At 39.3% G+C, this 16,568-nt stretch overlaps 1 protein-coding gene across 1 annotated transcript in view; it reads left to right on the forward strand.

Annotated features, from left to right (window-relative positions):
• The first annotated feature begins 760 nt into the window (after positions 1 to 760).
• Positions 761 to 16,568, forward strand: part of CCDC93 (coiled-coil domain containing 93) — a 35,179-nt gene continuing 19,371 nt past the window's right edge. The window contains exons 1-9 of the mRNA XM_053982573.1: positions 761 to 873; positions 1,932 to 2,045; positions 3,715 to 3,809; positions 6,309 to 6,420; positions 8,887 to 8,985; positions 10,043 to 10,099; positions 13,553 to 13,653; positions 14,762 to 14,801; positions 16,210 to 16,302. Of these exons, the coding sequence (XP_053838548.1) occupies positions 832 to 873; positions 1,932 to 2,045; positions 3,715 to 3,809; positions 6,309 to 6,420; positions 8,887 to 8,985; positions 10,043 to 10,099; positions 13,553 to 13,653; positions 14,762 to 14,801; positions 16,210 to 16,302 (753 nt within the window). The 5' untranslated portion in view covers positions 761 to 831. The remainder of the gene's footprint in view (positions 874 to 1,931; positions 2,046 to 3,714; positions 3,810 to 6,308; positions 6,421 to 8,886; positions 8,986 to 10,042; positions 10,100 to 13,552; positions 13,654 to 14,761; positions 14,802 to 16,209; positions 16,303 to 16,568) is intronic.

The following is a 16,568-nucleotide window of genomic DNA, read 5'->3' on the forward strand; positions in this document are numbered from 1 at the left end:
CGACAGGATGGGAGGATGTAATCTTAAGCTGTGCCGGGGTGGTTTAGTTGGGTATTAGCAAAAATTTATTCACAGAAAGCATGATTAGATATTGGAATTAATTGCTTAGGGAAGTGGTGGAGACACCGTCCCTGGAAGTGTTTAAGGAAAGCCTGGAAATGGCCCTTGATGCCAAGGTCCTGTTGACATGGTGGTGTTTGATGTTGGACCTGCTGATCTCAGAGGTCTTTTCCAACCTAATGGATTCAGTGATTCTGTGACCTGTGTGCAGGGGAGAAAAACCAGAATTAAACCCCACTTCAGCTGTTAGGTCACCAAAGGAAACACGGCTGGCAATGAGAAGTGTCAGCGCCCAGCGGGGCATGAGCGGCCGTGAGGCGCCTCGCAGTCAGAGCGCTCAGTAACTTGTCCTCCATGCTGGCGGGAGGCCTCAGGACCCCTTGCAAAAGGAAAAAAGGGAGAAAAGAGCGGCGGGCGAAGGGCAGCGCCGCGCAGGGGAAGTGCCCGGGGCCCGCGGGGAGGAGCCGCGCTCTGAGGGGCCACGGGCACGGGGGCACCCGGGGGTGCCCCCAAGGGCGCAGCCCGCGGGCGGGGCCGCGGCCGTTGCGCTCCGCGCAGCCAGTCAGTCACATGAGCCGCCGCCCTCCTTCCCCGGCACCCCTCGGCCGCGAATGGCACGGCCCGGATGCGCTTGTACGCAAGGAGGGTGCGGGCGAACCATTGAGCGGGGGCGGGGGAACCCGGCAGCCGCCGGCCGGGAACACCCCTTCGCCGGGGCGCTGCGGCGGCGGGGAGAGGACGTGACAGCGGCGCGGCCGGCGGCGGAGGGCGATGGGGGTCCCGCGGGGACAGGAGCGCCAGGCCCCGCAGGAGGTACCGGAGCCGCGTTTCTCCCAGCTCCCCGTCCCCCGGGCGCTGCCGAGGCGCGGCCGCTGATGCTCCGGCCCCGCCGCACCGGTGTCCCCGGGATCCCCGCCTGCTCCTTCCCCTGGTCCCGGCCCTCGCCGGGAGCGCGGGGGTCGGTGCCGCGCAGCCGGCTGGGCGCGGGGGACGCGGGGAGGCCTGTGGGGCTGCCGGCAGCGCTATGACGGTCACCTTCGGTGCACCATCGCCTTCCCGTGTCCCCGCTGCAAGCCCGGCTCGCCGGGTTCCCGTGGGAGGGAGCGGAGAGAAGGAGGGTGCCCAGAGGGTTGGAGGTGGGGAGGGTGTGCAGGTGGATCCCTGCAGCCCCTCGGGGCAGACCTGGAGCCCTGTTACCGCTCTCCGGCCTAGGGCCGAGGTGCTTGGGAGCTCTGTGCCTCTAGGAAATCACGCGTGTCCCCGGAGCTGTGGGGTTTCGTCCTGTAAGGTGGGGACAAAAGCCCTGGGACGGGCTGGCTGTGCTGGTGAGGCTTCGGAGCACTGTGGCGGTCCGGGCTGCCCGTCACACTTTACTTTTGTTACTGCCGTGCTTTGAAATCGCATTGCCCAAAAAGTGGAATTCTGTGTGAGCGTCTCCTCCTGTTTTTGTAGAAGGATTAGAGAAGCGTGTCCTGGTTTCAGCTGGGATAGAGGTTAAATTGAGGTGTGTGAGTTTATGAACCCTGAAATTGAAAGAAATCTGTGAAATGGAGAATAAATTAACTGGCTTATGGCAGTAGGACAATCTTAGTAGCTAGAGGCAAGCAGTGGACCAGGAGTTTGAATAGCAAAAGCAGATTAAAGTATTTAACTGGGTGAAAATATGTGATGTTAAGTCCATGTAGAAATGTGTTACCTGCTTCTTGAAAGTCTTTCAAATGAACAACCAAGGTGCTAATGGAAGGCAGGTTTCCCCTGATATGTAGTCTGTGCCAAGGCTCGGAAAATGCTCATTCTTCAAAATGAATTTAAATTAGAATTCAAAATGAGTTCAGAAAAACTGAATTACTGTTTTGTTGTTTGTTTGTCAGGTTGAAACAAGAGAAGATGAGGAACAAAACATTAAGTTGACTGAAATCTTGGAACTGTTGGTGGCTGCTGGGTATTTTCGAGCAAGAATCAAGGGGTTATCGCCATTTGACAAGGTGAGGCCATTACAATATTTCAAACCCCTCTTTTAGGTATAAGAGACTTTATAAAAGACAGTTGCAACCTATGAGGCTTCCCTGTGTGAATAATTCTGCAAATGACCTAATTTCAGACAGACAGGACCTCCTCAGTCTTGAAAGATAATTTTGTGCAGCAAGGCCTGTTTTAGAGGAGACAGTTGGATGCGAACTAACTGCTGTCTGCTTTTTTTGGGTGCCATGGCCTATGCTAGAGTTGTGTGCAGGGAATTTTCCTCTCTCTCCCAACAGCAGTTAGAATAGCTAGTCTTTGGATACTTGGAGTCTTTGGATACTTGGAGATAGCATGGTAATTTTAAAAACAGCATTGATGAGAAATGAGGAAGTGTCTGTGTAAGAATGGAACAGCCTGGTGAGATTATTTTGGGACTGTTTTTACATATCTTTAAAATGTCATATTTGTTAACCTTTCATTGTCCTAGACAGGAAGTGTGTGATGCTAACAGTGAGCAAAGTTCAGGTTGAAGAGAAATTTCTGAATTGCTTTAATGCTGACTCTGTGAGAAATTCCTGAACCAAGTTTTGAAAACACAGAACTACAGCAACCTTGAAATGGATTCTTCTGTTTTCTGCTCTCTCTTTGATCATAGCACAGCCTCACTTTGCAATTCTATTTTATTTTATTTTATTCAAACTCCTTGGTATTGCTAACAGTCGCTGCTCAGGAGTCTCTGCTCACAGACAGAGAAGTTTCAAGGAGACTGCCTTAGGATGTAACCTTGTTGCATTTATGTGCAGAAAACACTTTTAGTTACTTAAATAAAATTGCAAAGTTACCGTTTCCTGACAGTGCCCAACCTCACCGAAATGAGCCTTGCTACTGAAAATGATCACACTACTAATGCAAAAGGGATATGTAGGTTATCATAGAGGGGAGAGTGAGAGGGGGAATATGTCAGAAACCTTGTTAAAAACCAAGGTTCCTAATTTGTTGTGTGATTATGGCATGTTATTCCACATTTTAATCCCTTTTTCTTTTCTTTGCCTTTGCATACGTTTAGGTTATCTTGCACATGTTTATACAAGGTTGTCTTTAAATATTTATGTAAAATTGATGAAATGGCTCAGGAGTTTAAATATGCCCATGTCAGAATAGGGCCTGAAGTAGAGATTTCTGCAAAGCTGGGGATTTCTTTTGCTGTGCTGATACTGTGTCTAGCACGTTGTGTTGCATGTGTCAGGAAGCAAGATATAATAGTAACAAAGGTGTGTATAAAAAGGTAAATATAAGACTGCAGTAATTATGATCCTTGATAAAACTTTGATAGGGTCACTTTTTAGAGGTCATGACATTTAACATACTGTTCTGTTTTATCCTTTTGTTTCTTTGGTTTTCTTTTTTCAATCTTAGAGCTGTTTCAAAACTAATATATAAAGCTAAGAGAGGACTTTAGATTGTCAATAACTGCTGGATTAGTTTCTGTCTTCTTGTACACGTGTATTGTGTATAGTATTGTATGAAGTTGGTATGGTTATGTTATCTGAGTCTGTCTTAGAGCAGAGAGGATACTGAGGATGGTGAGATTACTGAGATGTAGTTTCTAAAATAAATAAAGCCTCAAAGATGTATTTGGGTTTACCTCTTCAGTTTAAAATGGCCCTGACCATTTTGTTGCTCCTTTGCCAGGTGGTGGGAGGCATGACGTGGTGTATCACTACCTGCAGCTTTGATATTGACGTGGATTTATTATTTCAGGAAAACTCTACTATTGGTCAAAAAATGTAAGTTGATTAAATGGCAAGTGGGGGATTTCTCTTCTTTTTCTTAGAAAATAAAAAGTGGGTGGGGAGGCAGAAATTACCTGCTGTGTTTCTAAGAATGAGTTTTAGTTCAAATTTCCTGCTTTTGAGGACTGCCTGTTTACAAAACAGTGCACACGTTTCTGCATTTCTCAGACTGTAATTCCACAAATTCTAAATCTAGAAAGAAGCTTATTTCAAAAAAGGCAGGGCTATTCCCTTTGGGCTGCCATGTTCTTATATCCCTACTAAGCACTGAAAGCATTTATGTGGCTCCACACTGAACTGAATTGGGAACTGATCCAAATTAAAACCTACCAAAAAAAACCCAAAAAACCAAAACCCAAAAGAAAAAAAAAAAAGAAAATAGTTTTAACATGAATGAATTCCTGGATCCAGTTCTCTGTGCAGTTGTGCAGATGCTTGTGCTGGCACAAGGGGATGATGCAGAGGCCAAAGCAAAGGGCAGAGGGAGACCACGCTGCTGGAAGCTGGAGTGCAACATTACAAGACCTGCCCTGAGTTCCCTGTGTCTGCAGTTCTACTGTGTAAATAACCTCTGACTCCCTTTTGTGGTTCTGGGTTGGAATTGTAGGCATCAGCAAACAGAATTTAAAGCATGTCACTGTTGCCAAAATAGTTACCTGCCCCATACTGAGGAGGAGGATTTCCTTCCTCAGGGTGACCCAATGAGAACATTTTGTTTTGATTCATTTCTTATGCATGGAATTTGCTCATAAGCTAGCTAATTCCTGTACCGGGGTGGTTATAGACATTGTTTATGCTGGGAATGGGAACACATTCTAAAGTCCATTATTTCTGTATGTGTATCTGTGATAAAAGAGCCATAATTAGAATTTGCAGGAAATAAGTTTAGCCTGATAAGTTACAGTGGCATGAAGAGATTTACTTACTCAGTGTAGTTAAAAAGAACATCTTTCTGTGTTTTCTTGAAAGTCATAGAACATTGGCAAGGCTTTTCAAAGTAAATATTTGTGGGTATTGCAATTGCATTTGGAGACACTCAAATCACCATAGATAACTAATTACATAAAGCATTGCTGAGTGCAAAGAACTAAGTGGAGACTAGGAATGAAAATGGTAGTGGTAGTTTTTTATCACTGTTATCCTTAAAAACAACAGGGTAGGAAATAGTTAAGTTGTTCTCAAAATCTTCTGTTATTTTTCCAGCTGACTGAATGCAAAGCTGGCACAAAAAAAGCAGGCTTCTCTCCCAAAACAGCAACAGTGATTTATTTGTAAATCTAAAGTCTTCAGAATCATAGGAGAATAGGCTGTTTTGATGTCCATGTAATGTTTGTGTTGGTTGAGGCTCAGGGCTTCTGCTGTGATTTCAAGCTAAAAAAAAGTTAAACTGTGTTTTCTTAGTATTATTACAAAGTGATGGTGTTACACCATTGTGATGGTGTCCTGTTATTTAATTGCTGGGCTGAAATAAGCATGGAAGCATACATTAGGAGAGGATCTTGCATCTATTGGATAAATAGTTTTTGTTTTAATTGCATTTGCTTTGATTGTGCTTCACTTCCCTTTAGGAAGTAAAACATTTCAGGCTCTATTCCCAGATTTTGGTCACTGTCTCATATCTCTTGATCCCCTTTTGTTCTTCCAGGATCTTAGTTGTCCGTTTGGACAGTACTGAATATCAGTGAGGTCAGTACTGGACCAGTTCATTTTTTTCCTTCATGGGGAAATAGCTTTGGTTTTCCAAGTAAAGTTTTCTTTCTCAGTAGTTACACCTGCTTTAAAATTGTACTTGCCAACACTGACAGCAAAAAAAATTCTTGCCTTAAAATTAGGTATTCAGTGGAAACAGGATGAATTTCTTGCAGATGGATCCCTTGTGGCAGGGTAATCCTTTCACTTAACCAGCTCTTATTGAGCTCTAGAATGAGATTGCTGCCAGCAAATTCAGTTTTAGTCACTTGAAAAGTATGTGAAGTGTGTATTTAGCTTTTAAGTGCAGTATGTATTTAAATTCAAAAAGTTTCAGGAGTAACATCAATATTTATTTTGAGAGTTCTGCTAAATAAAGTTTTAAGTCCTTACATTTGCTTCTGGACTCCCTTGGAGTGCACATCTCTTACTTAGTGTAACTGTTCTTAAAGCTACTGTCTCTTCATGTTGGGTGTACCCTATAACATGCAAAGATGTTTTTAGGTGTATTTTATATGGATATTTTATCTGTCCAGACATACAGATCTTGAAATTTTCTGTAGTAGTTAAATGAATTTCCAAGGTAGGAGCCTGTAAGTAGGGCTTAATCACCTCTTCACAGACTGATGATATAAATAGTGCCTGTAAAAGCTGTTTTGTAAAGGAGTTTGATTGCTTTTCATTATATATAGTGGAAGTTACTAGAGGGAACCTTTGAACTACTATGTTTGCAAAAATAATCTGTAATTTACAAAAGAAAATTGTAGCAAATATACATCTGTCTTTTTGTTGTTTTTATAATAGTGCCTTAACTGAAAAAATCGTGTCAGTATTACCAAAAATGAAGTGTCCACATCGTTTGGAACCACATCAGATCCAGGGACTGGATTTCATTCATATATTTCCTGTTGTACAGGTAATAATTTCATGGTGTATTGATACTTTGCTGAAAAAGGCCATAAAACATGCATAAAAAATAGAACAAAGCTTTGAATTATTGTTTGACTCTTTATTTAACTTCAGAATAAATAAGCACAGAGAAGTAGTTTGAATTAATGTTTTTAAAGAATGAAGTACCATTATGGATGATAGAATTTTTAAGTATTGTTTGACCCATGTTTAGAAAGTAAACAAAACAAACTCTCTGAATTCTTTGCAATGGAGTCAGATTGTGCCTATTGTGGAATGCCTGCTTAAAGAAACCTAAGTTTAATCTTGTTGTGGAATCTGATAGTCTGCTTTGGCAGACTAGGAAATAGAGCAAATACCTTACAGTCTGTGTTTAAGCTTATGGAGTAAGTTATGCAGGTAGACCTTGAATCAGAAGGATATGAGTAAGGCAAAAGCCACTGGGGTCATTTCTTTAAGCATAATTCTTCCTTATTTCCTGTAACTTAAAAACTGTGCTCTGTCAAGTGATCCTCTTACTGTGTATTTGTTGAGCACCACTAACTGACCATGTGCCTCGTTCTCAAGTTTATTAAGATTGTAGCTAACACTTGATGTATTCCAGTTACATGTGGTATTTTGAGAATCTTTGGCATGTTGTTGCCATTTTTTGATTTTCCTTTCATCTACACACAGAAAGGTATCTTTGACAGATAGGGAAAATTAAGATTGTTAAGCAAGTTTCTTTTCCATTAAATATCTCCTTACCTCATGCTTGTAAAGGAATTTAGCAAGTAAGAAGAATCTAAATTTCAGTCTGTAAGAAGTGGGGAAAACTTCCTGGTGCTCTTTCCTGTTATCTTCTAGTTGGAGGCTCCTAAACTTAACTGCACTCCCCACAAAACATTCTGTGGTGTGTGCTACTCTTACACAGCTTTCAGGCTCTGATGATGTTGCTTAAAGTGGAAAGTTTGTATCTTGCTAATGTGAGTTTTTTCTTCTGAACCCTTATTTTCTACACAGAAAAAAAAAAAAATCAACCTAGGTGAGTTTCTTGCCCTGGTTGGTCACTGGATGGCAATGAATGGTTACATGTATCAAACACTAGGCTTCTTTCCTAGGAAATATGTTCCTCCTCCTGTAAAAACAATAGCACTTGGTGTTCTTTTCTCTCACCTGCTTTATCCCAAATCCTGGTTTGGGATATTGCTTCTGGAAAGGAGAAATACTAATTCCAAACAGGGAGGAAATCTACTTCTGGGTTTCTCCAAGAGCAGTATTTGTAGCTGTCCAGTAGGTGGTAGAGATGACCCATACAAGTCTTTTTTGATGTGCTTAGTTTTTGGTATGGAGAGGATCTTGGTTTAAAAATTGTGGCTTTCTGTCAGGTCCCTGTGAAGTTCTGCATGCTCCACATACTGCAGGCTCCTCATTTCATCCCAAACAAGACTTTCAAGAAAACTTGTTGGTGTCACCAGAATACTGTGTTCTGAAAAAGACCATGCAAAATATAAAAATGCTGACTACACCATGTAGGAATTATGTATTTGATAGTGGCACTTTATTCAATGCCCTGTTAAAATCAAGATTCCACTTGCTATCTGTAAATCTCAAATCAGTTTTCAAATACTACAAATGCTTGCTCTTAAGTCTGGCATTGTGTCCCATTAGCTCTTGCACCATGCAAAAATTTAGATGGATCCTTCCCTACAGGAAGAAATTAGGCTGAGTTGGCTCACTGCCATAGACTGCAGCAGAACTTTAAAAAAAAGGTTTTAAAAAATTTAACAAATATTCCATTGGGCAGAAATATTGTTGTTCTTCCTAATAAATTCTGCATATGATCACAGGCAAAATTGTATGTATACAGTCTTGTGTTGAGATGTGCTTGGTAATTAATAGTCTTCATTTTCATCTCTTGTTGTCATCATGTTCCCCTCACTTTCCAGGGGTTCATGGTTATAGCACAGGAAACAGTTGTTGGTTCAAACTTGGATCCCACAATTGATCTCATCTCTTCTGTGACCTCCTGTACAGGCTGTCAACAGCCTGCAAGATTTATCTTCTCCAACATTGTTTAAAATGTACTTCAGTATTTTGTGGCTTTTTGTGTGGTCTTATAAATGTCAGAAGAAGCCTTTTTTCTTGCACAGGCATGGGTTCTTCATGAACACTTCATAGGCTTGAAGATATGTCTGTTCCTGGTGGAGTTGTAGTCTAATTTTAAACCAGTGAGTGATCTATAGTAGGAGAATTTCATAGGAGAAACATATGCGCAGGAGAAAAAGAAATGTTTATATAGTAGCAAATACTGACACATTTTGTTAGGATTAGGCCAAAGAGTTGCCATGTTTACAAATAAATCACATACTCTCATTTCTGTGCTTAGAAATGTGCTTTTAGCTTTTATCATTTATTAAAAAATTAGGCAGTAGTTTGGTGCTTGCTGCTATTACTCTTTTGTTTTCAGCTAATACAGGTTTTTTTTTTTCAGTGGCTGGTGAAACGTGCAATAGAAACAAGGGAAGAAATGGGAGATTATGTCCGTTCTTACTCTATATCACAGTTTCAAAAAACTCACAGACTGCCAGAGGTAAGATCAAGGCAGTTCTTCTTTCTGTTATGTCAGATGTTCAGTTGCAGTACCAGCCTCACAGCTCTGAAATCTGCACACTTCACCACAGTTGCTCTTGCCATTGTTTTATGAATTAGTCCTAGAGGAATCCCCTGCAAATTTATCTGGGAAAAAAAATGAGGCATTATTGTGACAGAAATTTTGTAGATTCTGGCTAACTTTTGCCTAATGATTGCCTTACTTTTCTGCAGTATTTGGTATTTTTGTGTCATTCTAGCTGTTCAGAAACACCCAACATGCTGTGGAGAGGCTAATGTAGTTAATGGAGAACTAATTTGCTGTTAATATTCTATAATTTGGGGTTTCTTTCAAAGTGCTGAAAGAGAGCTCTTGTCTTCCTATATCCAAACTCCAAAATTTGTTCTTGAAAACTAGATTTGTAAAAAACTTCATTGAATAACTGTTCTTCAGCAATGATATGAAGTTTCTTTGGTAGAGGAGGAGAGATTAAATGAGCTTGGATATGTGCCTGTAGTGCAAAGCCATCAGTTCTGTTCATACATATAAAAAGGCAATTCCATTTTTAACATCTAGAACCCAAGTTTTGTCCCTTAGTAACACAATTAAAGGCAGATGTCCGTAGTATTGGGATGCATCGATTTTATTAACTTGGGGTAGTTTTGATTTTAATTTTTTTTTAATTATTATCTTTAATGCTTAGAAACTAAACAGTAGAGGAAACTTCTCTTTTCCATATCAAGTCTATCTCAGCTTCATTTCTTAATAGTGTATTAAAGATTGGAGATCCCAGTAGTGGGCTGGGACTGCTTTTGTGTCAGGTACTGCCTGAGCAGAGAACAGCCAGGCTGCTGATCTGGACACAGTTTTGATGATCTATCTCCCATCTGAAGGCAGAAGCAAGTACTTTTCTTGTTACAGCAAATCACTAACATTTCACCAAATCATTGGGCAACTCACAAATTGTTTGACAGCTTTGTTTCACAGGATCGTGAGAATGTTTGACATTTAGTCTCCATTCCTGGTATTTTTAATTATCACCACTAATGTCTTTCAGGATGATGAATTCATGCAAAGAAAAGAGAAGGCACTCAAAACGGTTACTGATATCTTTGTAAGTATGTTAGATTTCTTTTTTTATGGCCAGTGAGTTGTTTTAGTAATGAAATGGAGGTGGTTAATTCTGGGTTAATTGGGTTTTCTCATGAGATCCCAATTAAGTTACATGTTGATCTTCATTCTTGAGACAGGTCTCAAATGCCAGTATATCAGATTGAGGTGTGCAGTGTATGAGGAGATAAACCATATCCACTGCCTGCATGGGCTACGTGGAACCCTACACTATGAAACAAAAGTCACAGTGTAGCTTGCAGACTATTAAACCTTCAGCAGACTTAAATGTGTGTTTGAAGCTATCAGCAATTGTGCTGTTTGTCTTGAAATCAATTAATATGGTGATGATCTCAATTATCTGCATTTCAGAACTTGACTTTTTCACTTCTTGTAATTAGCAGTGAAAGTACACACCCTATTTCAGAAATGTTTCTTCAAGTAGCAGATGTTGATTGGGAAAGTGGTCTCACCTGTGTTCTCCCTGTTCACATGCAAATCTTCTAACTCTTGGATAAACTGTTTGTATTTATTTTTTGAAAGCTTGTTCATGAATCTACAGAGAGGTACAACAGTAAAATACCTAGGCTCTCTCACACCTGAATTCAGCTGTCTGGCTGGCAACTGGAGTTTCTGTCCTTGCTTTCTAATTTCCCTCTTTGCTTGGGACCATCAATTAATAATTTCTGACTCACAGTAGTTTGCTGCTGCTTTGGGGGTTTTTGGACCATCTTGATAAATTCCAGGCCCGCATTTGACAAGAGAGGAGAAATCTGGGTTTGCTTTGAATGGGACGTTTTCAAGGCTCTTCAATAGAAAGTGAAACCCTGCTCTCCTGAGAAAATCAGTTTTTTCAGACAGCTCTAGCCAGGCACCCTGAGCCCTTCATGCATAGATGGAGGTGCTCAGTGCTGGTATAAGGAGCCACATGAGAGGTTGTGTAATGGACCAGACGAGTCACCTTACTCTTTCGTCAGGTTTTGGAGGGAGGTAGTTGTTGTTCTGTACAAATGTCCTGAGTGCTGCTGAGCCTGCTGTATGTGGTTGAATTACAGCATGTGTTTGTAGAATAACATTGCAATGAAAGTCTCCAGGTGATGACCAATGTAATGCCTTTGTTAATCTATTTGAATAATTGTCCTTGCTTTGGAAATTTCAATTACAGTTTCTAAAGTGTTGTTCCCCATTACTTGATTGGGTTTTTTAATTATTAGCAGACTTACAATGAGTCTTTAACTAGAAACACTTGCCTTTCCAGTGAGACATGTATTCTGTTTTACATATTAACTCACCCTCTACACAGGTATCATTGCATCATTTATGCACCTGTATAGCCCTGCAAAGTGAGAGACAATGCAAACCTGTGTGAGAAAGCAAATTCCAAATGTATGTTCTATCAAGTAGTACCTGAAACTCATCTGCTTATTTTCAGTTTTCAGAATAATTGTCCTGATTTTTCAAGTCTGCCTTTTACCTGCATTGTCTTTAAGTAGCAGTAAAGAGTCTGTATCCAAGTGGCTGATCTTGACCTTGTCACTGAAGAGGCAGAAACAAAATAATCACAATACTGTTACGGGACACCAGTACCTAAAATTTTCAGCGTAGTTTATAAAAATAAAGAGGATATTTAATTAACAGTGATGAAGAGTTGCCTTTGGTTACTGAGAACCAGAAGTGTTTGCAGGGTTTAGTGTTTATATTCTATTAATTTGTATTCTGTCTTCTACGCTGTCTCACAGACCTCTAGTTTGCAGGTGCAACTTCATGATACACAAATTTTTTACTTTTGTTCATCATTACTTGGAGTGTTATTAGCCAAACACCTTTTCCTTAAGTAGATGAGCTCTCTCAGGATCATGTCTTCTAGAGCTGGCACCTGATCTTCTTAATGAAAGATTAGATCACGAGATCTCCTAAGGCATTTAGGCATGAGTGCAGTCTAGAACACACAGGATGAATTTTTCAAGGCAGAATGTGCACAAGCTTTCCTATCTATCCATAGGAACTGGAAGGAGGAGAAGGTGGCCATTAGATGAAAGTTCTTTTGCAGGTCACCTTTGAATCATTGTGCACTGGAATTGGAAGAGAAATCCACTCTCCTAAAGGAGGATCAGCAGGTGTGAAAGATTAGTCAGTTGTGTGAATTCATTATTGTAACTGAGCTAAGGACTGACCCTTTTTCCTCAAGGGGGAAAGATTCTACACTAAGATTCAAGGTCGTGATCTAAAGGTAGGAAAAGGGCATGTTAAATATCAGTGATGGTCATTGGAATAAGGACTACTGCTGCTGAAAGGTGACTTGCTGGTGAATTGAGGTTGTCTTGCAGTGGTTTTCTTCAACCACTCAATTACCTGCTGCCAAGACTAATGTTTATGGTGTGATGCCTACACTTCATGTAGCACAGGTATAAAATAGAATGTCATCATAAAGCTGTAATTATTTTTATGACTTACATTGCATTTTTTAGATGTGTACATTTAGTGGGAAATCCTTGGTCATAAAAAGCTTTTTCTTGTGACAGTCAAAAGTGTAGCAAGATTGAATAGCTGCAAGCAAAGATACATTATAAATGAACTAAAAATTGTAAAGGGCAACTGACAAATTCAGGAGACGCTTGCCAAGGAATATCATCAATTTGTACTTGTTTGAAATCTCCACTTTGGGATTACATCTTTGAAAAAGATGGAAAGTCATTTCAGCAGTGTTATGGTGCAGGAATTGTTTGTTGAAAATAATAGTTTGTGTGGTATGGAAAGCTAGATAAAAAAATAAATGTTCTTGTTTGTTGAAAATAATAGTTTGTGTGGTATGGAAAGCTAGATAAAAAAATAAATGTTCTCCCTTTCGTTTTTAAATTGGAACAGCTCTATTGGTACAAAATAGTAATTGTGAATTTTTGTTTTATTTGATGGGCTGTTGTTGAGCTATTGGATTACACTTGGATAGCAGGAGATTAAAGTCATTTTACTACCAAACTTCTTGAGACATTTTTTCCCTTAAATGGTAATAAAATCTGCTTTACTTCCATTGTAACCTGTGATCATTGATTATCAATGTAATCATAATAATTGCATTTAATTATCTTATATGAGTTTAAAAGTAGAATTAACTCACAAAGAAGGTAACATTTCTAGACAGTGGCATTAGCCAAATCATTTTAATAGATGTTGAGTGTGTTACTTTTTACTCTTCTCTCAAACATGACAGAGGAGATGGTTGAGACATTGTTTCATGTTAAATAGTAATTTATAATTTTTATTTAAACTTAGACAATTTCTAGAGGAAATTGCTTAGAAATTAATTCAGTAGGGTTGTATAATGTAATTCCAAAAAGAGAAACTGAAGGATGTTTATGGGTAAGTATATTGACTTGGAAAACAAGCCCTTTAGATGACAATTCCTCATTTATTTTAGAAAACCCTTTTGCAAACTCTGAACTCATTCACTGTCTTGCAGGAGGTTTACAAACCCCAGAGAAAATACAAACGTCAGACAGGAGCTGAGGAGCTGCTGGATGAGGAATCAAAGGTTCATGCTACACTTCTGGAATATGGCAGGTGAAAAGCTTCATTTAGCTCTCTCTGGGTTTTATAGTGTGTATTACAAGCAGTACAGATAAAATTTGGATTGTGGTAGAGTTTTTCCTACTACTTCAGAATTGAACTATTTCAGATTTACTCCTGTTTGGTTTCAGATTTTGTTTCCTTACCCTGTAAATTCTCTGGGGACTGGACAGTCCTCATATTTGTGAACCATATTTTGTACAATGGGAGACCTGGTTTTATGCTCCTTCTAGGGTGTGTTTTTTTAACATACCAGTTTTTTATAAAAATGGCTTAAATACATCATCCTTCCAGGTAGTGTGTGTCAAGCAATATTAGGTTTTTGCAAGCAATCCACTGAAAATTTGGTGAAAAAGGACCTGCAGTTGCTGTTGCTTCTTTTTCTCATTCTCATGTGGTTGCTGCATGAGGAGGCTGCATCATGGTTGAATGTTTTGTCTTCTCACTTTCCTGCAAACTTTCATTTGGAGACAAAGTTACCAAGGTATTCACTTTTCCATTATCTCTGAAAGTCCCTCTGGTTTACTGAGCTTTCCAAACACATAAAAAATGAAGTTACAGAGCTTCTATTTCTAGTTTCTATTTCCAGTTTTCTTTTCACAGTTTAGTGGTAAGGACATCTTGTCTGCTGTCTGAGCTCTTAATACTTAACAAGTTCAGATTACATCTGAATTCCATTTTGTATCTTCTGGGGCTTCTTTTCCCCCAAAGCCATAGATTTTTTGATTTTTTTTGTCTTACTGTTTTGAGTACTTTCCTTTTAACAGTAACATGGACTGTAGTGTAATAGCTCAGGATTAATTTTCAAATGGGAAGAGGGCATTGCTTTTTCCTCTCATGAACTTTCCATGACAGTATTTTATGGAAAGTCAAGATTTGCAAATGTTGATGGAAGGAATATGGAATATTCGGATGATGGATCTGAAACCATTCTATAAATATGCTCCAGTACTTGCTTATTTCGTTTACTTGAAACATTTCAAAACTAAATTGATCCTGGCCCTTGTTGCATATCTTATGTTGAAAATTGATAAAAACTTAATGTATTTGTGGAAGTCATAAACAACAGTATTTTTCCTTTATATTACTATTGTTCTTTTAGGAGATACGGATTTAGCAGACAAGCAGGCAAAACAGAACAGGTAAAAATATACTAATTTAAAATATTCAAATTGTGGGAAGAACTGCATTGTTGAAGTGTTGGTTACTGTTAAATCTTAAAAGAATACAGCAGAATAAACAGCTATAACATCCACTATTAACAGATTTTAAAAATGGCTAACTGGAACTAAAAATCTGCATGCCATGAAAGGTGGAATTGATTATACTTTTTAAAGGATTTCCTTCATCTCTGCTCACAGATCATATTTTACAAACTTATTTTTTGTTTAGAAGAAAGAGGATTTGGGCATTGTGTTTGTTTTGGTTTGACTTTTACTGTTAGGTAGTGACATATTTTGTCTGTTCAGTATCTTTTAACTGAATGTTCCATAATGTGATCATTAAAGGGTCTTTCTTTTCAAAAAACCATTAAACTTGGTAAGAAATATTGTAGACATTTATTACAAAACACTTTGTTTAATGTGATAGAGAAACCTATAAATAAATAAAATTATAAATAAAACATCCTTCTTGAAAATTAGTATCCTTTCTATGCTTTTGATGATTATGGGATCTTAAAATGTCCATAAAATGCAGGGTGCCTGCAGTTTTGTGATTTCAGTGCAGATATTAATTTGGCTACAAGCTTTTATTACAGACAGAGATAATGAAGATAATGCATTAAACACATCATGGACCCAGCAATACATTGAGTAGATTAAAGTTGCTCTTCTTCATTATCTCAATATTCCACATACAAATGTCACATTTAAGTTTTTATAAATAGAGATATTTTGCAATCTAGGCATGCCTGTTTTCGCCTCAGAGTAACCACTAGTCATGCTTATAGAGTTCATTTTGTTTCTTCAAAAATTCTGTTGCCTTTGGGTTATTGTATATTAGATGTTCATCGTGACTGCTGTGGCAGCTGAGCTTCAGTAAGGCAGAAGTGGACAGTGAAATATGTTAGTGGTGTGGTAGGGTAACCTGGAAATCGAGTCTGGCTGTCCCCAGCTCTCTTTGTCAGTGGTACAAATTCTTCTAACTGAACCAGGCATGTTTGCAATTTTTATGTTTATGTTTGTTACACCAATATTAAGTTACAAAAATGATTTATTAAAAAAAAAAAAAAAAATCAGTCTTGTCCTGTGTAGTAGGCATCATAATCTGGGTTGTCTCCTGAGGCTGGCAGCTCTCAGAAGGCTGTGGAATAAGGAATCTTCAGACCAGATAAGTCCATAGGAAGCCAGAGACAAAGTCGGAATACTTGTGAGAAATCAGAAAGGCTTACATTTCAATTGGCATGATTTGGAGGGTGAGGATGTTCCAGTAGCTGAAATGTATTCTTATAAACAGAACAGCTACATTCCAGTTTTCTCCTTGACGTCTTTCTTAACACCTTAGAATATTGGAACTAGGTATAATAATGTCTTAATTTTTCTTTAAAAGGCTGAAGATAAAAAAGCAGTGCTACCTCCTGGGCTTGCCACAGCAGGGAAAGCTGAGCCTTGTGATGAAGATGACCTTCAGGCTGCTGAAGAGGTGAGCCCCAGACACAGTAGGCATGGGAGTTAATAACCTGGGGGAGAGACCAGCAATTTTCACTGCCCAGTCGTTCTCCAAAAGAAGGAAAATTTCCTTGGTTAGTTGAAGTGAGAGTTGCTTCCCACAGGAGAATACAGAGCCTGAAACTGATGCACAAAATTAATGCTTGTTTAACACTCAAAACCTCTTTTTTTTTTTCCCTTGAATCTGAGCATTTGTTTAAAAGATTGAGTTTTGGTTGGCAGTGGGAGCTGAATAGTCTG

The sequence above is a fragment of the Vidua macroura genome, chromosome 7, assembly GCF_024509145.1.
Source record: "Vidua macroura isolate BioBank_ID:100142 chromosome 7, ASM2450914v1, whole genome shotgun sequence".
Classification (NCBI taxonomy): domain Eukaryota; kingdom Metazoa; phylum Chordata; class Aves; order Passeriformes; family Viduidae; genus Vidua; species Vidua macroura.